The 24,675-nt window shown below is 41.9% G+C and overlaps 3 protein-coding genes and 1 pseudogene across 3 annotated transcripts in view; 3 read left to right on the forward strand and 1 right to left on the reverse strand.

The window, feature by feature from the left end:
- The window catches only part of LOC137285181 (macrophage-expressed gene 1 protein-like), a 198,697-nt gene that overhangs the window by 101,742 nt on the left and 72,280 nt on the right, over positions 1 to 24,675 (forward strand). The window lies entirely within an intron of this gene.
- Positions 6,145 to 6,947, reverse strand: LOC137284014 (uncharacterized; annotated as a pseudogene).
- LOC137284015 (uncharacterized) lies at positions 9,728 to 10,054 on the forward strand. Its single transcript, XM_067815677.1, has one exon. It carries the CDS (start codon positions 9,728 to 9,730, stop codon positions 10,052 to 10,054), a length of 327 nt encoding a protein of 108 aa, XP_067671778.1.
- The window catches only part of LOC137285180 (atrial natriuretic peptide-converting enzyme-like), a 123,165-nt gene continuing 115,852 nt past the window's right edge, over positions 17,363 to 24,675 (forward strand). Inside the window, exon 1 of the mRNA XM_067817422.1 lies at positions 17,363 to 17,468. Coding sequence (XP_067673523.1) covers positions 17,436 to 17,468 — 33 coding nt within the window. The 5' untranslated portion in view covers positions 17,363 to 17,435. The remainder of the gene's footprint in view (positions 17,469 to 24,675) is intronic.

Here is a 24,675-nt window from a genome sequence, read left to right on the forward strand (position 1 = left end):
GCACTTGATCTATGTAAATGTACATGAAGACCACTTGCAGCTTTGTGCACTCTGAACATGTAAAGAAACATTTTCAAAATTCCCCATAGGACTAGTGCGTGGACTCTGACAAAGTGGCCCTGTCTGTACTTCACTGGTTCATATCATTCTTAGGTGTACAGAGTATTACACATGCTTTCCAGATGTGATACAATTCATAAAGTTTCACAGAGCGACCGATCATCAAACAATGAAGAAATGTGGAATGAGATCGGATTACCTCCCTTCGTCAGGTACTCCATTCGCTGTCCAAGTCTTTGTGGGAAGAGCTGTGAATGGTTTTCACAATTCATTGCACGTATGAAAATATTTTCACTGCAAAGATACAGTGGTATTTTCAAAAGTTTGAGCTCTATGGTCACGATAAATTGTTGTTGAAGTGTACATATGTGAAGTACTGATGAACAGAACTAGCACTCACACTTTCGATTAATGTCTGTCTCCCGGTCTCCACAACCACATTTATGGTAAATGCATGTAAATCGTGTAGGCGCGCTTCTGTACCAGGTGATATGTGACACACTGAAATAGGGTCCAGTTTCAACCAATTTATAAATGCAATAAAGTTATTGCTGGCTACTATTATTTATATTAGCTGACGGGTTTTGTCTCCACCAGTCAATAACTCTGATTATACAGTCATGAATGATCTGCAATACCTTGATTCTTTCACGCATTGTCAAAACAATATGAAAGGAGCACATCTTGAATTGACTCAAATTAGGCTTTGACGTGTGGTAACAAATCTTTCCCAGTAACAATGAGCTATTACATGTCAATTTTTCACTTGGCTGATGTGGCAAATTTTTTAACCATGCTATACAGTGTGATTTATAGGTCACGTAGAACGTGTAACACAACTTTGCTGATTCTGATACATAGAGGATACTAAACGACCTTCCGTGTAATACCATTTCCATTAAACGAGTTAATGATTCGGTATCAAACGAGCGAAAGAGTTTGATACTAAATCTTTAACGAGTTTGATAAAAATGATATTTTCACGGAAGCGAGTTTGGTATTCTGTTAATACTCGGAAACATAAATTGACAGAAGTTGACGCGAAATTCCCTACAGTGTGAGGACAGTCCGCTTTCCGCGAGTCAAGCAGGGTCTAGTAAACTTGCGACATCGGCATTAGCATTGTGACGTCATACGTCAAGCAGTATTACACTAGTGCGATATTGCCGTAAAAATATTACACTACAGTATCTTCAACGGGCGAGTAATAACTTTCGGTGTGCTCTCAGCGAAACAAATCACCAAAAATGTCAATTCAACCTATAAAGTTTAAAATGATGGATGGAAAAAGCCCGCGAAATCTGAGTTCAAACGATTCACTGATTCTTTCCTCTCTCTCTCTCTCTCTGTCTCTCCTCCCACCCCACACCCTGCCCAGCCAGAATGATGTCTGATGGCATATAATGCTGGACAACAAATATAATGTGCAGGTCATCACTGACAGATGGTGTATAAGATTAGCGGAATCTTTAACAACGTCCTGTTGGTTTGATCCCCTTAACCAGAGTTTATAGCAACATGGTATTTGAAACAAGTAAGATTCTAAAAAGCAAATGATACGATACGCTCGACACTTGATAACAATGGAAACTTAAAATCAGCATTTGAATAAGATGAATTTTGCATAACATTATAAGAATATATGGTATTTAATTTGCTATTACAACATAACATTTTAGTCTAGTTGAATTTAATTCACCGTAAAATAACATCTGATTGCAATAACTGTTTTGACTATTAATATAAATGGAGAATCTAACCCAAGTGTCTACTGATATCAAATATATCAACAATAAAGGTATTTACCTTATCGACGAGTGTTGAAATGATTTATACCAGAAGACACGAGGGTGAGATTCTGTTCTATCATCCAAGCTCATTCTTTATTAGTTTTTAATGAAAAACGTACATCTTTGAACACACTACTGCCATTAGATGTGCAATGCAGCAGTGTCATAGCATTGTGACGTCATCAACTTCATGACGTCATAGCATTATGGCATTGTATAAAATCTACTGCCAAAACGACATCTCTTAGGAGATATCGTCTGATCTCACACAAGCGAAATTGGGTGATAAACGTGTCTATTAACCACTGACTGTTCTTTTCGATCACCATTACATGGAGGCATCCAGCAGGTACCAATGTCGACCTGTGTTCTTAAGGTTAACCTTATACCTAAGATTTCAACCTTTACTAAGCTTAGCCTCCCGTTGCACGAAACAACCTTAACTAAGGTTAACCTTAACTTAAGGATGATAACTAAGGTTGGTCCGATCCAACCTTAGCGTCTCTAAGGTTGGGAAGTGAATATGGCGGCTGCGTTTATTTTCTACAACGAGACTGAGAGATGCTTGAGGAGGCAGAGTGTGAACAGAAATTGGAATTCCAAAAATAGCATATTAATGATCACTGACATCAGGTTTGCATGTAACCAATAATATATGATAATTCTTAAACGTCGCCGATGAACCCAGAAGTGGCTGGGATGTTTTCGAAAATACGCGTACACGAACGCGCTTTCGAAGTGCGCTTGCCGCTCTACTGGATAGTGTTGACAAAGTCACGTTTCGAGAAGGCGGATATTTAGACGCCTATTACATCACGTATACTTCATAGTCTGCTGCGACAAATGTACCATTGAATTCCCCATAGATCATAGAATTAAATTACAAATGGTCTTTGTCACCAATACCGACTGTCTAGATAAAACGAAACGAAAGACTGCGCGTTTCAAACAAAGAAAAAATCCGAGTTTACACTGCATAGCATTTTCGGAAATTTTCCGACAGCCGTCTAACCATTGCTTACCATGGCTCAATACGCTTAGAATATTCAGGAGAAGAGTATCGCAGCAAGAAATAGCAAATTAAAAGTAGATACAATGTAATCGTTTGATAATTCGTACGAAACTGTCAAACATAATCATAAGAAGAAATGTTTATATCCTAAATGAATATTCATTTACGCTAAATTGATGCCAGGCAGGTGAGCTTGTTACCATTCGTTTTTCGTTTTGTCTAAAGTGTATTGAATTCTGACATAGACGCCGAGACCTTTGACATATTCAGTAGAAATTAGGTGATATAGTAATCAGCAAAGCAGTGTCGTCTTTTTCCGCACAAAACATTCCATGACGTCAACTAAAATGTTGCATTATTTTCACTTATGTTATGTCATTACATTTGAAGATTGTCAGTTATTCCGTTAATAGTGATTCAAAATTAATCAAAATACACCTACACAAACAGGAGAATGTGGGAATCTAAGAACTAAATTAAGTATCGGATGTTGCCATCCAAATCGCTTTCGCATGTTGTACATTGGTATTTTTCCTTATAAACTGTGAAACTACCCAAAGGCATCCGCTCACATTGGGAACTTTGTACAAAACATAACGAAAATATACTGTCCAAATTCTCTACATGTGATCTGAGTCACATTGACCTGATGTAAAGCATAGCGGAGTTATGCCCCCTTATCTTTATACGTGCACCAGCTCCCTGTCGACGTTTAACGTGATAATATAGAAGAGAGTCCATTTTTGACGTGTATTGCGGGCCATTTTTAATATTGAGTGTATAACGTTGTGCATTAGCACATAAATCCATTTCATATACACTTATGACGTTCTGATATCAGGCTGTATTTTCTTCGATCACACTTTTCATAAAGATGACAAATTAAAAAAAGCGTAGCAGAGTGCAGTTATTGGTACACGATGAAAAACGTAGAAACTTGCTGATTTTTAAAAGGTTTGGACAACATTTAGCAGTATCTATTTCTCACACCTTTGAGGTAGTCACAGTTATATTTATACAAACGGATAGGAAATTGAATATTCTATATTTCTGTGTAATGTTATAGCCGTACACAGATCCAGGACCACCCAATTCTCGCAAAACGTTCACTTTCCAAACCTTACGAAAATGTGCGCCTGAAGACAAAATCGGCATCCACGGGGCTAAGGTTACGGCTAAGGTTGGAGTCCAGGTTAAGGTTGCCCTTAGGGTTTTTAGTGCAACGGGCGTATCTATTTCTTAAAGTGATCGTATCTCTAACCATAGTGCTTAAAGGTCACATGCAACCAAACAATCAAACTTAATAAAAACACAATTATCACTTATTCATGACATAAAATGTACATTGCTGCTTGTGAAAAACCAAATAAACAAAACTGTAAGCGTACAATCGCGATTCAAAAGTGCAATATTTTATACTTGGACTTACTCTCTCGAAACGAAGCCCTGGGCAGACCGAACCCAGTCATAGCGGGTGGCTGTGCACTCAAGTGTAACGATGGCTTCCGATTGGCTGATTCATTTGCTGATACGCTGAGGGCTCATTGTGTGTACAGAAAGACGATCTGTTTGATGGGCATTTTAGAAGTAGATTCTTTATGGATAACAACTTCTTTTATTGTACTTGATGCGTCTTTTCAGTATGGATTCATATGCCGTTGTCTAACAAAATTATATACACCAGAAGAAGTTGAAATCCATAAAGAATGTATATAGAGATGTTAGCTTTTGTAAATACACGTTCTCTGAATTTCGATCCAATAAAAAATCGTGTCAGTAGAGATGGTGAACTACTGCGTGGCTGGAAACTGTCATTCGTCCAGTACAAAACAGGCGTAGAAACTGAAAAGAGTTTGCACCAGTTTCTATCAGATCCAGTCAGAAAAAATGGATGTAGTTTGTGTGCAACCCACAGACATAAAAGCAGGTCATACAAGACTGTATGTGTTCATCTGATTCCAAACAGTGGCCAAACGTCCAAAACAAGGTTAATTTCTAAAATCCGTTCAAAGTACAATATTTTAAAAACTCACAAGTTTCCAACTTGTCTCTCTGTAGCATTTTCACATTAATAAAGATTGTATCTACCCATAAGTGGCAGAACTGAAACGGCAGTAGATGCCTGGCGAGACCCTTAAAGGAGATACAGAGATTAATCCGAAAAAATCACTGATGTATGTACAAAGAAACATCAAGAAGACGTGATTTCATAGATAAACATCCCAGTCGTGCTCGATTGTGAATGTTCTGCTGTCACAACACGGGACTGTCCTCATTTCGCCAACACCCTTATCAATACAAATTTACACCTGAATGCACATCAGTCAAGTGCCGCGTTACCTCTAAAATAATCAGTAGACCCAAAAAGAAGATGGTGTCAGCCCGATCTGTCGACAAATGAAAATTGCTAATCGTCGACAGAGTAAAACCCGGAGTGTCGACATAGCGTGGTCAACAGATCGTGGCGGTGTTAAAGAGAATGTTTGCTTAGTCAGTCAGGAGTAATTGAATTAAGTTAACCTTTTTAAAAAATTGTAAGAGAATTAAGGTTGCAAGCAAACTATTATTTTACGTTATGCAAGTGGAAGGATTACCATTTTGGAGTTTCACATGCCGGAAAACAAAAAAAGCCCCGGAAAATATGTTGTGAAATTGGGAGTAGCAGGATTTTTGAAATCCTGTTGAAAACATGTATCATTTTGGAATATGTAATAGATCAGGAAAATGTTGTTATCGCTGTCAATATGGCAAATGCTATGGTGAGGGTTACACTGACTGACTGACAACACTAATGGAGGTCAGAATCTTCACCATAATGGATTCAAGTACAGGGTCAACAAACGCAGAGCTCAGAAAACATACTGGGGATGTACAGATGGCACCTGTCCATTGCATTTGGATGAAGGCCGACCTTCCTGCCGACAAACTTACTGACTTGAACTACACAGACCACGTGTCAGAGTTGCTTCATCTTGGCTGAACATTCAGTTACCGAAAAGGACTTATCATCACTATTCTCATATGTTATTACTTTTTTCACTTATATACTATACCTCTGTATCAGTGGGTGAGTGAGTTTAGTTTTACGTCGCACTTAGCAATATTCCAGCTATATGGCGACGGTCAGTAAATAATCGTAATTAATTAATTACCAAGAAAACATAACACAACTTTGATTCACGCATTTATTTGTTTACAATGAAAAAGTCAGAGTAATAATAAGAGTCATTTTAGCACTATCACTGTATCATTTCATTCACTCATCACTGTCTACTGTTCACTTCAACCAAGTTTTACAAGCTTCCCAACAACATCCAAATACTGTATGGAGGTCTTAATGCCTTGTTGCAACTGATCGCTCAAGCGACCGAGCCGATGGTTAATCTCCCTGTAGACCCTCTTGCGTGGCGAGGGAGCGGCACCAAAGTCAGTCTGGGAGATCTTCAGTTTGTCAGCCTTCTCAATCTTCTTGAGGATCTCGATGAGTCTGTAGATGTTTGGGTGACGACTTGAGAGGCTGGCATTCAGGCGACAAGGCAGTTGTTTGTCCTCGGGTCAAAGGTTTCATGGTGATTCCATATGGGAAGCTTGAAGAGAGCATCATCGTCTACCCATGTCGTGACCATGTAGTGATGGAAGGCAACAGCAGCTGGCACATCAGGGCTTGAGTTCATGACGTCCACAAGGGTCTGGGGTAGTCTCGGGATGGTGTGACTCCTATGCCTGTACAAGGCACTGTCGAGAGTGGAGTAGGAAGGAAGGTGGGATGCATCTTCTTGGTGGTACTTCAGGAGTTCGTCTTGGTAAAGGGCTGGCATGGCTGTTGTAGGTTCCTCTCGAGCACGCTTCCTCATGGAACTGACGAATTTCAGTCTTGTACTGTCCGGCGGCGTGTGATTGTGTTCTGTGGAATTCCTTACATAATCTCCTACTGTAGTGCACTTGCCTGTGCAAGTCTTGACAACACATCTCCAGTGGGCAGTGGTGGTGGTGGTTTTGTTCCTATTGAACAGGTAGTTATCGAACAACACTTGAAGAGAACCTCTCTGGGATGTAATATATTCCACTCTCTTCAAACCTGCCATGGTTGTGGTTAATGATGGACATTTTGCAGCACATATATAACATGTCTCAACACAAGATATCAGCTGAGATAGTTAAGTGATGTCGTAGTTAATCCTTCTGACAATAGGGGTTCTCACTTCTCCCCCAGTTGCTTTTAAGGTGAAAATGTGCATACTTATATAAACACACTCTTTATACTTCTCAATTTGAAATAATTCATTTAAAACACACACGCTTATGTCTAATTACGCTAGCCTAATTAGGAATGTTCCATTATTCCTGTAGGTAAGGAGTTGGTCAACCGTGACTAATCCTTCTGACAATAGGGGTTCTCACTATTGGGGCTTCTGACTAATGGGGTTACTTAGTGGGGGTATAATAAACATATAGTGCACTGTTGATATCACACTGTGTATTTAACTGACACGGGCGTCAAGTCACCCATGTGGAACATGATCTCTCTTTCCCCGGACTGTCGACAAGTAATTTGGACGGATTGTTCGTTGTTGTCGACAGTCCAAGAAGAAAGTCATGAACTGTTTAATAGCCAACATTTACATCATATTATTGCAATGATGACATTGCCTTGTTTAACATTATACCCGTAACTGTCCGGGTTAGAATACTGGTCTTCAGTAACCCATGCTTGTCGTAAGAGGCGACTTACGGGATCTGTTGGTCAGACTCGCTGACTTGGTTCCCCATTTTGCAGATCGATACTTATGCTATTGAGCAGTGGATTGTCTGGTCCAGACTGCTTTAGTTACAGACCGCCGCCGTATACCTCAAATATGGCTGGGTGCGGCGTACAACCCATTCATGGTAACCGGACAAAATTATGTATACCCTCCAATCATGTTCCAGTGTTCTAGTAATGCTTGTCAACGGTACAAGAATTTGTATCGAAACGTCGCACTCGTTGAAGATGACATATTCTCTAGGGGGTGAAAATGCATAAATCACTCACTGAGATCGTTATAAATGAAACTCCGTCATTAAAACTGCTCATTTCGATCTTTAATTACTTTGAATCGACCTTTTTTGACAACAGCGCACAATTCTCAAACGAAAACGAAATTTCAACAAATCAGAGCGGCGCGTCTCCGTGACGTAATACTAGGTTTAGATGTGAGGGTGTATGCAGAATTCATCTACATTTCAGGGGGTAAACTATTTCTGTACATGTTTGTACAAACCTGAAATCGCGACAGCTGTTGTGAAAAATGAAAGCTATATGTTCTCACAATCTACTATCATTTAAGGTCACATGCAACATAAAACACAACTTTGCAGATTCTGATACCTTTAGGTATGCACTTACCGAAGCAAATCATGAAAAGTGCCAATTCAGTCTATAAAGTTGAAAAAAACGCGATGAAAAAAAGCCCGCGAAATCGGAGTTCAAACGATTCACTAAATTCCCCCCAGCGCTGGGGGGAAATCTGGTTTCAGAAGCTGTGCTGTGCTGCGCTGCGCTGCACCCATAACGCATGCGCAGTGAATAGGTTCGCGGAGCTCGAAACAGTATGAAACAGTATGCTCGGAGTATGAGGTCGTGAACAGTAGTCTAATCTTGGTTGTGTACACAAACAAGTAAATAATCTACTCGTTACGTAAAATAACTTGTTGTTTGTGGTAAGCAGTCTCTGTCACAGAGAAAGCTCAGTGTCTGGGTTATTGACACCTGTATGTCTGCCTGCCTGTCTGATAAAGACAATATACAATAGACAGCTTCAATCATTGACCACATGCAATTTGAACTTAACACCTATCAGGCTATATGCCATAAACAAAATAAATTGATTTATGACTCGTGCACCCGAGTCCAGTCTCTGCCACATTATGTAATTAGGCAGGTGTGATACTTAAACACATGACAAGTTTTTATGTCTGTGGGTTGCAAACAAACTACAGCCATTTTTGATGAAAACAAATCATATTCTCATTAATTCCAGTGGATTTGACTTCACGATTTTCAAAAGTGTCAGATGAATGCTATTTAAGTTTGTTTTCACCGACTTACAAAAGCAAAATTACTTTCTACTGGTAGTAAAATATGTATTTTATTGATGGACAATAGGATTTTGCATGACATCGCTTACAACATAACAATTTCACTCTTGGAAGGGAGGTGGAGGTCAATATAATATTACTTACGATAATGTTGTCAGTTCGACCACAACCTCGTTTCCGAGGAAGAAAGCGTTATATTCAGACAAAATCCTTTTGTTCAGCAATGTATAGTAAGCAGTCTTGATTTTATAAACTCGATGAAACTTGAACTCCATTTTCTATACTGGAAGCGTGGTTGGGGGCGAACCATCCGATTTAGTATATACCACAGGCTTCCACAAAGCTCGCTTCGCACACACTAACAACCAATTTAAGCACAAAATAGGGGTCCGGTGGAAATCTGTGCATAGCGACACCGTCACCCGACCCCAATGAGCAATTGACGGCAACACAACAATTCGGCATGTCTTTGGTCACGCCCTGAAATCAGCAAATCTTTGTAGAAAACCAGTGTTTTGATCCCAGAAAACAACACCGTTTTCAAAACATAAAACATCAAATGATTTGTACCTCAACTCAAAAGTCGAACTACACGGTTTAACCTCAGCTAGCTTTGGACCGGGTCCACCACAAACGTCTCTTCCAAATGCTCAAAAGGGTCGGCATAGATGACAAAGACTAAAGGATCTTTTGTCATCTCCACAAGCTCCAGAAAGGCGCTATCAAACTTCCATTTGGATTGAGAGAGTGGACAGAAATCAATCGTGGTGTTCGTCAGGGCTGTGTTATGAGTCCGGACTTTTTTAACTTGTATAGTGAAAACATCCTCCGACGCCTCAAAGAATCATACGACGGCATTCTCATCAATGGTGTGCTCATCAATAACATCAGATATGCAGATGACACTGCACTCATAGTTGACAGTGAAGAAGGCCTTCTAAGGTTACTGGATCTTGTAACAGAAGTCTCTACAGAGGAAGGTTTGGAAATCAATTGCAAGAAGACTTTCTGTATGGTGGTCTCCAAGAACTCCCAGCCCCCTGTGTGTAACCTCAAGTGCAACAATGCCGCGTTTGAACAGGTCAACTCCTTCAACTACTTGGATCATTGTTGACATCTGATGGAAGATGCGAAAGAGAAACCAGACGCAGAATCCAGATAGCCAGGAACAGTTTCTCCAAGATGTCCTCACTACTCAAAGACAGCAAAAATCTCCTTGACACTGAAAGTGAGGCTTCTCAAATGTTTCATCTGGCCAGTTTTGTTATATGGATGTGAGGCATGGACATTGTCTTCAACAACAACAACGAAGAATCTTGCTGCAAAGGAGATGTGGCTCTACAGGAGGATGCTTCGCATTCAATACACAGAGTATGGGACCAACGAGTCTGTTCTCCATCGAACTGGTGAAAAAAGAGAGCTCCTCCAAACTATCATCAGAAGACAAATAGCCTTCACAGGGCACGTTATCAGAAAGGGGCAGCTGGAAGAACTATGTCTGTCAGGTAGAGTCCAAGGAAAGAAAGCCAGAGGTGGACAGAGACTGCTGTATCTGAATCAACTAAAAGAGAGTACAGGACAGTGTGCCATCAGGGACCTCTGGGATGCGGCAAGAAGTCGAACTTTACAACATGCGTCGTCAAGGGCCGACTCGACCATGCCACAAATATAGATAGCTGAAAACTGGCTCACTGGACCTCAAAATCAGTTGCCTGTAACGACATTTCTATAGCCAATTTGGTTTACTCTCATTCTACCATGTAGGCAGAATGAGAAAAATCAGGCCACTCCAAATTTAGAAATGGCATCAACATACAATTTGATTTTCAAGACATGATCGGAGGCATCTAAACACTGAGGCTTTGTCTGACCTTACCGAAGTGCCTCCTCCTTCTTTCTGTCTGTTGATTCAATCCCTTCTGCTTGCTGATAAACCCGAACAGGTTTGGGTGAGACTTGCCAAGGGATCTGTTCAGTTGAAGTGCCAACACTCCAAGTGATTGTTGATGCGTGGGCTGGAGTTGCCATATTAGTTCCACATGGACTCGGGGAATAAGACATTATCGTCCGTCCCAGGTATTCGTGAAGTAGTCACAGAAGTGTAAAACGAGTGTATCATGAACGAGGGGGATGTCGGCTCTCTCGTGGACGGTTTTAACCAAGGCACCCTGATCTAGACGGAGCAGTAGCGGATGAGGAAAATTCTTCCTTTGGTGTCGGTAGCGACCAGCATCAATGCTACCAATGGAGGGTGTTGCGGTAGCTTCACTGAAGATCATAGTTTTCATCTCATCTTCGAAGATCTGTTGAATCGTGACTTCTGTCCTGGCGCGGGTCCTCAAGGTACTCCGTCGCAGAGTATTCGGATCTTCAATAGCACCATGGTTATGTGGCAGTGAGTTTCGAAGAATCACTTAGTTGGCAAAGTCACATTTCCAGTGAGTCACAGTCTGTCTGCATGTGTTCAGGCGACACCTGAACCCTTCACACAGGACTTTTATAAAGATAGTTACTAGAGATAACTAATTAGCCAGACGAATAAAGGGTTTGGAGGCGGTTTAGGGACAAGGGATTTTACTTGATATGTAACAATAAGAAAACCGTCAGCAAACAAGAAAAAATGTGTCCAGGTGTAGGAAGGGTTCCCTGCACCGAGTGTGCTGTAGTGTGCTGTAGTGTGCTGTAGTGATTAATTTCTACTAAATAAATATCATGTATGATTAAAAAAATAAATGATAATAAATAATCCCCTAATTCACTATCATCAGAGTCCAAACAATGTCCATGTATAAGTTCACTGAATTCTACAGAGCGTTCCTTTTTTTGGAGAAGTGGATAGAGCACATTGCCAGTTTTGGAAGGACGTATGGACGTAAGGATGGACACGAAGGGTAACTCTATATGTCCCCAGTCATATATGGCGGAGGCGTAAAAACAAGGTCCTCTTCCACTTTTCCTTGTGGGAAGGTAGGGCCAAGTATTATCTATCACTTTCTCTTTGTGCCTGCACATTTGTGACCAACAGACCACAACTTGTGTTGTTTTTAGATGTAGGCAGAATGAGAGGCCACCTCAGACTTCTGGTCCACGGTAAGGCAGAATTGTGACCCTCGCATAAAGATGTAAACGTAATTTAGACTAAAACTGAGATATCTGCACATTATTTTATTTCAAATTCATAAACAAAACGATACATTCAGTATGAAAACTCTACACCACATATCTCTGTCTCTTTGTCAGTTAGGACTTCTTTTAGCGTCAGCACACCACATATGTACATACAAAAAATAACACAGCACAGTACATCAAACCAAAAACTCCATCATATCAGACGCTGAAATCAACACCCGCCATTAAACATCTCGACTCGGTTACAAATTCTGTCTTGAACAGCTCAAGTCTTTCATTTAGTTGCCTGTACTTTAGTCTGTCGTACAGACCCTGAAGTATACATATCCGAGAAAGCCCATGCAAGTCTAGAAAATGTGGCAAGTCTAGATTTCCATAGCTGAAAATGAAGAAAGTCTCAGGGCTCCATTTCATTATATTATTTTTTTTCACTATGAACGTTTTTTTCAGTAAAATATGTTCATTTCAGAGACTAGCTGTTAGTCTACCTGTACTTCTTCTTTCCCGGTCCCATAACACGATTTACATTGGTGTACTCCTAACCAGCATGGAGTAATAGGATGAAGCACAAACATGACATGGGCATCGGCTTTGGCCATGGTGAATGACGGCCCGAACATTTGTGGCTCTGTCCATGCAATAGTGTCTTCTGTTAACCGAAATTATCATGATGTACAAAACTGTACGCCTGCCTTTGTACTGAGGATCGGCGGGGTGAGTGAGTGAGTGAGTTTAGTTTCACGCCGCACTCAGCAATATTACAGCTATATGGCGGCGGTCTGTAAATAATCGAGTCTGGACCAGACAATCCAGTGATCAACAACATGAGCATCGATCTGCGCAATTGGGAACCGATGACATGCGTCAACCAAGTCAGCCAGCCTGACCACCCGATCCCGTTAGTCGCCTCTTACGACAAGCTGAGTCGCCTTTTGTGGCAAGCATGGGTTGCTGAAGGCCTATTCTACCCCGGGACCTTCACGGGTCTCGGCGGGGTGAACTGGGAACCAGTCACCCTTTTGGTCGATGTCCATTATGTCGCCTGTTCATTCCCTTATTGTCAGTTTGTGATGATGTTCTGTCAGTACTGCCTTAACTATACAAGCTTCGTAACTGGCAAAGTGACAGAGCTTTAGTTTAGGCAAACGTATCGTATTTAAACTGGACATGTAAGATCAGTAAATATTACTTAGTGAATTAGAACAATTCATTTCCTGAACCATTAGTTTATGTATAGATTATAAAGTCCTCTAATTTATTACTAAGGTTTACTAAGATGGACCACGGATTAGTGTACGTTGTAAAACATGTACTGGTTCGAGAAGTCTCCTCACATGTACACATGTAACTGTCTTAGTTGACAGCGAAATTCGTTAGTTAACACATTTTTTGTTAGTGACTGTTGTGGTAAAGAGTCAATCATAACTTCATATGGCAGATCGAGTGATGGACAAAATCCCACCCGGACAAAATCCCACCCAGACAAAATCCCACAACGCAACATTTCTTTGTACACACCAAAATGACCAACACAGGACAAAAGCCAAGTTATTTCTACCCTTTTCCACCAACAACCCTGTGAGTCAATAATCATGTTTTTGTCCAAGAACGTTCGTTGGGGTTGCTCTCGGGTGGTAGTTCAGGATGGTGGACAAGAGACGGAGGGAAGACAAGAATCGGCGGTTTAGATGAAGACAGCAGCAGCTATACTTTTTAACTGTTTGGTCGAATGATGGTCGAAATGGTACACACAGTGGTAAACATGTGGCAGGAAGCACACCGGGACCAAGCGGCCATTGTTCCCGATGTGGAGACCCCTTCTGTCACTTACACACATTCAGAAGTCGGATGTCAATTGACCGACACCCCGACTAGCCGCACAATATGACCACTTCTCGTTTCCCTGCTTGGTTCCCGTGGCTGGTCTCTCCGACTGACTGTTGTTGTTGTTGTTGGTTGCCTTCACCAGTTCGCATGTCGGCAGGCCTATCCCTCCTTGGGACGCATGGTGGTATCGTGCGGCAGCCGAGGGTTGGTCCAGGGGGTGTGGGGGTGTTCCTCTTTGGGGCACTTGCGTCTTTGGGGGAGTTCCTCTTTGGGGCGCTTGCGTCGTTGTGACGTGTCCCTCCATAGGACTCATGTTTGGGGAGGATATATATATTTTCCGAGGAGTCACGGCTACTTTTTCCTCACCGTTGGGAGGCCACTCCCTGCTCTCTCTGTAGAGGAGTAGGGTAGTATATTGCTTCGGTAGTATATTCTCCCTGAGGCGTGTAACAAACAGGAGCACTGGCTGATTGATATAATTTCTTTTGGTTAGATTGACAAAATTCACTGTCCAGAAGAAAGTTGGCCAGTGGCTTATACATTGCATGGTGCTCCGTGGGGGCCAGCAACTGTTTTGCTGTCAATGTATCTAGTCTTGTTTCTTCCTTGAGTCTCTGGCTTATAGTGTCAAATCATTGGCAGTCCAGCATTACGAGAGAGACGGTAGCCTTGGTGTGGCACGTTTGGCATTTTTTGTACGAGGTTTTGGTGGCACCTTGTCTTTAGGCGGGTAATCATGACATCTACTCGCCTATTCTGTGAGGGGCCAGGGGGCTTTCCTTTCACACCCAGGGACGGAGCTGATGATAGCCTCTGACACTTGCAAGTGATTGATTTCGCTCTTTGAATAAAGATGTTCCAGTGACACATTCAGTTCTAGCGCCTGTCTGGCTAGACTGTCTGCTTTCTCATTGCCGGGTATTCCAACATGAGATGGTATCCAGCACAATGCGATCTCCTTATGATTTTCCTGTCTTTATGTCTGAATGAGAACCAAATTCTCTTGGATGGGGTCGGGTCTACTGCCGGAGGGCTTAGTCGCCAGTGACTGAATTGCACTAAGACAGTCTGTCAGGATGACCACTCGTTTCTCTTTTACGTTTCGACTATACCTAAGTGCATGACGTATGGCTTCTAGCTCTGCTGTGTAGAGCGATTGACCATCCGGCAGGCGTGCCGCCATTGTGTGGTTGGAGGTAGCTGCGTGTATTAGGATGCCATAGGCAGTTCTGTCTCTCACGGGATCCTTAGAGCCATCAGTAGACTGATCATATCAGTCAGGTTTTCATACACAGGGCCATCACGCCACATTGTGCAAGGTCACCGGCCCATGCACTTGTAATTATGGCAGTATTGCATAACTCGTTAAAAGCTATTGTCTATAGTAATAGTCATAGAGGAACGCACTTTTAGAAAAATCCTTGAAACCGGAAGTCTGACTTGAGAGTGGCGACTCGTGGCAGACAGCGTTGATTTCCATTCAACAACTTAATCTAATAAAGATGTACGTCTCATAACATCACATACAGATTGCAATACATGGTCAAAAGATGAAAAATACGACACATATAAACACACATGAAACACTGTCTGGAGAAGACTCACATACCTGAGATGTACAAGAATCTCCGAGAGAAACGTATAAACCCTAAAACTTTCAGATAGTTCTAACAAACGCTCACATGTATTGTCTCTCTCTCTCTCTCTCTCTGTCACACACACACACACATATACATAAAAGGAAGCACTTGCTAAAGATTCTTGAAACTCGCTGACTTGATCTTGAAGATGACGTTGATAGTTGTACTCACAAATGGACTTCGCTGGGTCTTCTTGTCTATGATTTTGTGAAGGTTGCTGGTTATGGTCTGTTGTCTCGCTGATGATCGTCGGGTCGGCTGAGGTTGTCTTCTCCGTTCTTCCGCTAAGATGGCGGTCGACGTTGACGTTGCTCTTGTCAGCCACCATCTCTAAACTACCGTTTGCTTTGCTGCGAGTTAGGGTAGGGGAGTCGTGCGTGAGTCACAGCAAACTCACGCTAGCCGGATGTTTCTACACCATCTGTCCTAGGGTCTTCATTGTGGTTGCTCTCGGATTGTACCGCGGTGGTGGTGGCTGGTAGTGCCGTGGTGCTGGTGCTGGTGCTGGTGCTGGTGCTGGTGCTGGTGCTGGTGCTGGTGCTGGTGCTGGTGCTGGTGATGGTGATGGTGATGGTGATGGTGATGGTGCTGGTGCTGGTTGGTATGGTTGTTGCGACTGTCAGTGGTGTACCTGGGGCTCTTTCTGCTGTGGACCAGTTAAAGGTATTGCTGACAATACACCACAATACACCTTGTTTGTAGTGATCAGAGAGGCCACCAAGTTGGTTAACTGTTCAATTTGTTGGACCATACTAACCCCTGCTGTGCTGGGGGCCTGCGACTGTACGGCCAGTTGTGCCTGGTGAAGAACCTCGTAAAGAACCTCGTAAAGAGTTGCGGGCTCCTTTGTGTTCGCCTACTGATTGTAATAGCTACTGTCATAGATTGAGGCAAGCTGGAATGTAACGTTAATGGCTGCACCCTGGTGATGAAATCTTCTACCTTTTCATACTCCTTCTGCGTCATGTGTAAAGGACCCATATCAAAGGCCGGAAACGTTGATGAGAGACTGCCTTCAACAATTGCATATCCATTAGTGTGGGTTCAGGTAGGTCTTGAAACCACAGCTTTGCAGCCCCGTCCAGATAGAAGGGCAGAATTCCACAGGATCTGTAGTCAGAGTGCCCATGGTGGATACTGAAGTTGGCAAAATCTGCCCACCAACTTTCAGCATCCTGCTGTCCATTGTACTTGGGGAGATTTACTTGAGCCATTGCTGTTGTATGCTGCTGGGTGTTCTCAGACGTGCTGGCAAGGGACTGTGATGTGATATCTGCCCTCGTCTCGTATGTTAATAAAGGTGGCGATGGTGTCACCAGGCGCAGTGTTATGTCAAACTGTGGTGGTGTTGGGATAAGGGACTCTAGTGTGTAGTATCATCGCAGTCTCCTCGTGTAGTTTTCAGGGTTGGCTCCAGGCATCGAGGATCGAACGTCTGCACCAGTCAAGACTCATATCAGAGGCCTGGGGATAGGTTCATTAGTATGTTTTCGTAACTGAGGCCAGTGGCTGCATTGGTAATTTGTATAAAGTGTCTGTGATGATGCCAGGTTTTAGCAGTGTTCCTACATGGAAACGCTGTTCAAAGAGCAGTAAGGGAGACTTGCTAGTTTTAACGGCTTCTGATAAAAACACTGCTGTTGACAATGCCACGGAAAGTAGCGAATCGACATTAAACGGGTAACATTTTCAGTATAGTTTCAACAGAGTACCTTTCAACAAGACAAGGCTTTGTAAACACGATTCAGACCCCGACCAGTTCAACGGGTGGTGAACACAACCAATACAATTGTCAAGGTCGGCGTTCTTTCAAGCGTGTGAAAACGGCGTGACCCCGGCGTTCCTTACAGCAGTGTTAACAAACCCCGCACTTCTCGCGCGTGAACGTAAACTGGCAATATGTCTGAAGACTCTTCTTCCTCGCCTACCCCGGTAAGTGACTGTGATAACTTTACTATAGTATTCCGTGTTATACGGACATTCCTGTCACATTTGAACACCCAGAACACACTAATGAACCAAGTGTGGCAGTTGTATTACTTGGTTGTATATACCTGACTGAGGGCATGCGAGTGATTACTGTTTACGCCATCATGCCATTCATCCCACATTTCGAGGATGTTGTATTGAAACTGTACCCATAACAAAGAGGATAACTCAAGCCTTAGCAGTGTCGTATGACGAAACCCGCCGTCGTAAAAAGCTTACGGAGGTCATTAGATTTTGATACCGCGGGCTACACGTCAACACCAGTATCAGACAAACCGGTATCTTATATAGGTCACTAACATTCGAAGATGAAGAAAAGAGATCATAAAATGTCCTGGGATGTACTAGCACAAAACAAAATATCAGAAATATTGAAATTGATTTTTGTTAACCTAGTTTCGGGTCCTAAATTACGTTTGACTCAGATTTAGCTCTTTTTTAACTTGTGCTAATGTTGAATGGGTATTTAATTTACCTGAAGTGTCAGGTCGACTTACAGTTGTAATCCTTATCAGGACACAGTGGTTATTCTTCTGTAGTTGCTCTTTAGCCTCGTCAATTTATATGTGTAATCTAGTATGTGAATGAATATCAACTAACCCCCAAAAATAGTCTTCGACTACGACATAATTTCACAAACGTAAGATAGGCCCCGCACTTCGCTGAATATATGTCTTTCTCCGTTAAACATTGTTAACAATTTATTGTCATACATTTAAACAATATACACTATTTTGTTTCACAAATGTTGATAAGACATGAGATTTGACCGTTGTATCAAAATACTCCTATATTTATTTTGTATATCACAACCTTCTGATAGGTACAGACACTATACATCACAAGTTTCTGATAGGTTCATACACTGTACATCACATCCTACTGATAGGTACACACACTGTACATCACATCCTTCTGATAGGTACACATACTGTACATCACATCCTACTGATAGGTACACTCACTGTACATCACATCCTACTGATAGGTACACATACTGTACATCACATCCTACTGATAGGTACACACACTGTACATCACATCCTACTGATAGGTACACTCACTGTACATCACATCCTACTGATAGGTACACTCACTGTACATCACATCCTACTGATAGGTACACTCACTGTACATCACATCCTTTTGATAGGTACACACACTGTACATAACATCCTACTGATAGGTACACTCACTGTACATCACATCCTTTTGATAGGTACACACACTGTACATCACATCCTTCTGATAGGTACACACACTGTACATCACATCCTTCTGATAGGTACACATACTGTACATCACATCCTACTGATAGGTACACTCACTGTACATCACATCCTACTGATAGGTACACTCACTGTACATCACATCCTTTTGATAGGTACACACACTGTACATCACATCCTTCTGATAGGTACACACACTGTACATCACATCCTTCTGATAGGTACACACACTGTACATCACATCCTTCTGATAGGTACACATACTGTACATCACATCCTTCTGATAGGTACACTCACTGTACATCACATCCTACTGATAGGTACACTTACTGTACATCACATCCTTTTGATGGGTACAAACACTGTACATCACATCCTTCTGATAGGTACACACACTGTACATCACATCCTTCTGATAGGTACACACACTGTACATCACATCCTTCTGATAGGTACATACACTGTACATCACAAGCTTCTGATAGGTACACACACTATACATCACATCCTTCTGATAGGTACACACACTGTACATCACGTCCTTCTGATAGGTACATACACACATAGCGTAGCCTTCTGAAAGGTACGTATGCTGTACATAACAGTCTTCTGATAGGTACACACACTGTACATCACATCCTTCTGATAGGTACAGACACTATACATCACAAGCTTCTGATAGGTACACACACTATACATCACATCCTTCTGATAGGTAGACATACTGTACATCACATCCTACTGATAGGTACACTCACTGTACATCACATCCTTTTGATAGGTACACACACTGTACATCACATCCTTCTGATAGGTACACACACTGTACATCACATCCTTCTGATAGGTACACACACTGTACATCACGTCCTTCTGATAGGTACACACACTGTACATCACATCCTTCTGATAGGTACATACACACATAGCGTAGCCTACTGAAAGGTACGTATGCTGTACATAACAGTCTTCTGATAGGTACACACACTGTACATCACATCCTTCTGATAGGTACATACACACATACCGTAGCCTTCTGAAAGGTACGTATGCTGTACATAACAGTCTTCTGATAGGTACACACACTGTACATCACATCCTTCTGATAGGTTAATACACTGTACATCACATCCTTCTGATAGGTACATACACTGTACGTCACAGCCTTCTGATAGGTACATACACAGCACATCACATCCTTCTGATAGGTACACACACTGTACATCACATCCTTCTGATAGGTACATACACAGCACATCACAACCTTCTGATAGGTACGTACACTGTCTCTAACAGTCTTCTGATAGGTACACACAATACATATAACACCCTTCTGATAGGTACATACTCTTTTTGTCACAGCCTTTTGATAGGTACATACACTGTACATCACACACTTCAAAAAGGTACATACACTGTACATCACACACTTCTGAAAGGTACATACGCTGTACTTCCTAGCCTTCTGATAGGTAAATACACTGTAAATCACATCCTTTTGATAAGTACATACACTGTCAATCACAGCCTTATGATAGGTACATACACTGTACATCACAACGTTATGATAGGTACATACACTGTACATCACAACCTTATGATAGGTACATACACTGTACATCACAGCCTTATGATAGGTACATACACTGTACATCACACACTTATGATAGGTACGTACACTGTACATCATAGCCTTATGATAGGTACATACACTGTACATCACAGCCGCCTTCTGATAGGTAGATACACTTTCTGTCACAGGCTTCTGATAATCACATACACTGTACATCACAGCCTTCTGATAATCACATACACTGTACATCACAGCCTTCTTATAATCACATACACTGTACATCACAGCCTTCTGATAATCACATACACTGTACATCACAGCCTTCTGATAATCACATACACTGTACATCACAGCCTTCTGATAATCACATACACTGTACATCACAGCCTTCTGATAGGTACATACACTGTACATACACTGTACATCACAGCCTTCTGATAATCACATGTACTCTCCATCACCGCCTTCTGACAGAGTATGCGAAGTACGTACACTGTAGAAAGTCACGCCAACATGTATGTGCTTGGAGGAAACATTGGAAGAAGCGCCTTTAAATATCGGACTATGACGGTCCAAGAGCATGCACACAACCAGCTTATTACGGGCTGACCCGTTGTCTTGGTTCCTGTTGCCAGACTGGCAATATCTCTGTCACATATAATGAAAAGGGGTAATCAGTACTTTTTAGTGTCCTCTCTCTCAACCCACCCCCACACCCAGCGCTCCCCCTTCTCGAAGAAGCCTTCTATGTATAACGTGAGCGTGCACCCAAGACGACACATACTCAAACGAGCAGATAGAATGACGTCTAGAACCACGCTATGAGGTAGTTAAGTCGCCGTGTAGGTCCGCAGAGGTGCATGGCATAGCGGAGACTCAGATGCCACACATACCTTGTCATTCAATACATGCAGTGCACTTCTGTGTACATGAATGTATACGTCCTAGGTTGTGTTAACTCTTTGGTAATAGATATGACTGCCAAACAAAGGATACGCACTATGTATTTTCTCGAACTGCACGTTGGGGCTTTAAACATTTGAGCATTTTATATGCATTAGGTGCTTCTCTAGGCAATACACCCGAAGGATATGAAGATAGGGTCTCGCCCATTTAGGTCTGTAGCCCGACATTGAGAGTTTCATCTGAACCTCAGTTATTTCACTTTTACTGTGTGCAGGTACCACTTTGATCAGTACTATCTGTATTAGAGATGTTCAATGCTCCACTTTGATCTGTACTGTCGGTATTAGTGATCTTCAATGTCCCTTTTTGATCTCTACTTTCAGTATTATTGATCTCCAATATTCCACTTTCATCTGTACCCTCGGTGTTAGTGATATTCAGTGTCCAACTTTGATCTGTACTGTCGGTACTAGTGATCTCCAATGTCCCACTTTCATCTGTACTATCGGTATTAGTGATGTTCAATACCCCACTTTGACGTGTACTATTGGTATTTGCAGTGATGTACAGTGCCCCATTGTGATTTGTACTATCGATATTAGTGAACTTCAGTGTCCATACCGATCTGTCTAATCGGTATATTGTTAAGTGCCCCACTTTGATCTGTGCTATCGGTATTAGTGAGGTTTAATGTCCCACTGTCACCTGTGCTATCAGTGTTGGTGATCTTCAATGTCCCACTTTGATCTGTACTATCGGTATTATTGATCTTCAATGTCCCACTTTGATCTGTATGCAACCTCTGCAACTATCCATGGTAACGACTGTTTATGTCAACCGGTATTGTCAACCAGCTCAGCTTTCCGTCCTTAATACCCTGCTCGGCAGGTCCTCGCTTGACCTTCAGTTGAGTTAACATTTGTTAGCAATATATTTAACACAAAGGAAGTTTTGTGAGCTGGCATGAGCTGTTAATCGCTGGAGATTCTTGTGTACCGACAATGAGACATTTTACGGTGATTCACCCAAGACCACATTCACCGATGATGATTCTGCGTTCATGCCGCTTCCTTACATTGTAAACATAAACATTCCCCTATGAGACATTTCTGTGATGGGCGCTTCATTTCGTATAAGATACCAACAGCCCTACCTAGGTCGGAGATGAAATCCGAAATATACTTATGAGCGTGCAGTCATTAAGTCTGTCTGTGGTCAGAAGTGAGCCTGATTCCATTGCCAACTATTGCTTGTGAGAGCTGCCGCTGAACTTCCGCTGAAGGACACTCTGTAGCTGTGAATCTATGCTTAGGTCGATGTTGGGTCCATCACGTATTTGACGAGAACGTTTGTCACTTTTAGAGCTGAACTATGATAAAAAGATACCAGAGACAGCACCAAAACTCCAGCTCGCTGAAATTCCATCAATATGTATGATTAAACTGTACTTTGATATGGAGTCAACTCTGTACGGAATATGCGTCTAAAATAAGAAAAGTCCGCTTGTCTATGACAGTCGTTAGCAGTAAGATCCTTTGTGCAACGGGTCCGTTGTTTATTGGCCTTTGAATTCGTTAAAAACATGGCGAAAACGTAATTAACACGGCGTTTCCTGTTTTTATGTTAAACAAACGTCAAAGCCTCACCTGTTCACACTAAACCATATACATGTACTGCACGAAACTGATGGAAAGATAACTTGCTAACCTGGAACCTCTGTATGAGTGCAAGCTGGCCTTGATATTGCAGAACGGTGCAGAACAGTCGTTGGATTTGGCGTTAAAGATCGGCTGTAAGTAACCTGTTAAAGCTCTATGTGGTACCTTAAGATCAGATATAAGAAGTCTGCAGTGCAACGAAATAGTTCATCTATTTGAGTATAATAACTGGAAATACGGATGAAGAACACTATCCAACAACACTCCTAAGATTAGTTGGTGTCACCAGTCTAGAAGTTATGTAGGCTTAGAACTTGTTGACCAGCCCTCGTAAGCAACAATATTACGATCTGCTATAAATAACCCTGTTAAGATCTGCTATAAATAACCCTGTTAAGATCTGCTATAAATAACCCTGTTAAGGCCTGCTATAAGTAACCCTGTTAAGATATGCTATAAGTAACGCTGTAAAGATCTGCTACAAGTAATCCCCTGACGATCTGCTATAAGCACGCCTGTTAAGATCTGCTACAAGTAACGCCGTTAAGATCTGCTATAAGCAACCCCGTTAAAATCTGCTATAAGCACTCCTGTCAATATCTGATACACGTTGCCTCTGATAAAATCTGCTAGATATAAACATTTTGAAATCCGCTAATAGTAACCTTTTTAAGATCTGCTACAAACAACCCCATTAAGACCCACTATAAGCACTCCTGTTAATATCTGTTACACGTAACCCTATTCCGGTCTGCTACACGTAACTCTGTTCTGGTCTGCTACACGGAACCCTGTTCTGGTCTGCTGCACGTAACCCTGTTCTGGTCTGCTATGCGTAACCCTCATCCGGTCTTCTACACGTAACCGTGTAATTATCCGTTTCACGTAACCCTGTTACTGTCTGCTCCACATGACACTGTTACTATTCTCTATAAGTAACCTTGGTAAGATCTGCTATAAGCAAACCCGTTGAAATATGCTACTAGCACGCCTGTTAATATATGTTACAAGTAGCCCCGTTACAATCTCTTATAAGCAATTCCGTTAAAACCCACTGGAAGAACCCTGCTAAGGTCTGCTACAAGTAACACTGTCAATATTTGCTATTAGTAAACATGTTAAGGTCTGCTTTATGTAACCTTGTTAAGATCTCATTATGTCAGACACTAGATTTGTATGGCATATGTATTATGTTTGTAAATGTGTCAACCTGTACCGTTCTCATGTCCGACATCGATATCCACTTGTACTGCGACAGTCGATTCCAGTGTATAACCCTACCCTACGTGTAGAACGTATGTACGCTTAAAACTGACGGACTGTACATGTATACAAAAGTTGAATTTGTTAGTTAAACAATATATATAAGCAGCACGTTTTGAAAATAGGATGCTGATAAGCTGATGCGCCATGATGGTGATGATGGTGGCACGAAACAAGTTGTTGAATGTTTCCAATGTAGAAAGCTGTAAATTAGTTGTTAATGGCATTGCTCGACGTGTGTTCGCCGCCCAGGTCGTTGCCGTCAGAAATGCGGAGACGCAACCATGGGCGCCCCACGTTGCGTGTCGAAGCAGCCTTTACTCGTACCTTAAAAGCTTGTTGATTCGGAGAAGAAAGGACGCTACGCTGACAGAAGATGAAGGCAATTAGTAATGAATCGTATGTATACTCCCAGTCTGTGCCACTCATGGACGCAATATATCAATGGGAAGCAGTTTAAAGTCTCAGTAATTACTCATTTTCAGTACACGCACATAACAAAATCACCATTGTATACTGAT

Source organism: Haliotis asinina, chromosome 5 (assembly GCF_037392515.1).
Source record: "Haliotis asinina isolate JCU_RB_2024 chromosome 5, JCU_Hal_asi_v2, whole genome shotgun sequence".
NCBI lineage: Eukaryota > Metazoa > Mollusca > Gastropoda > Lepetellida > Haliotidae > Haliotis > Haliotis asinina.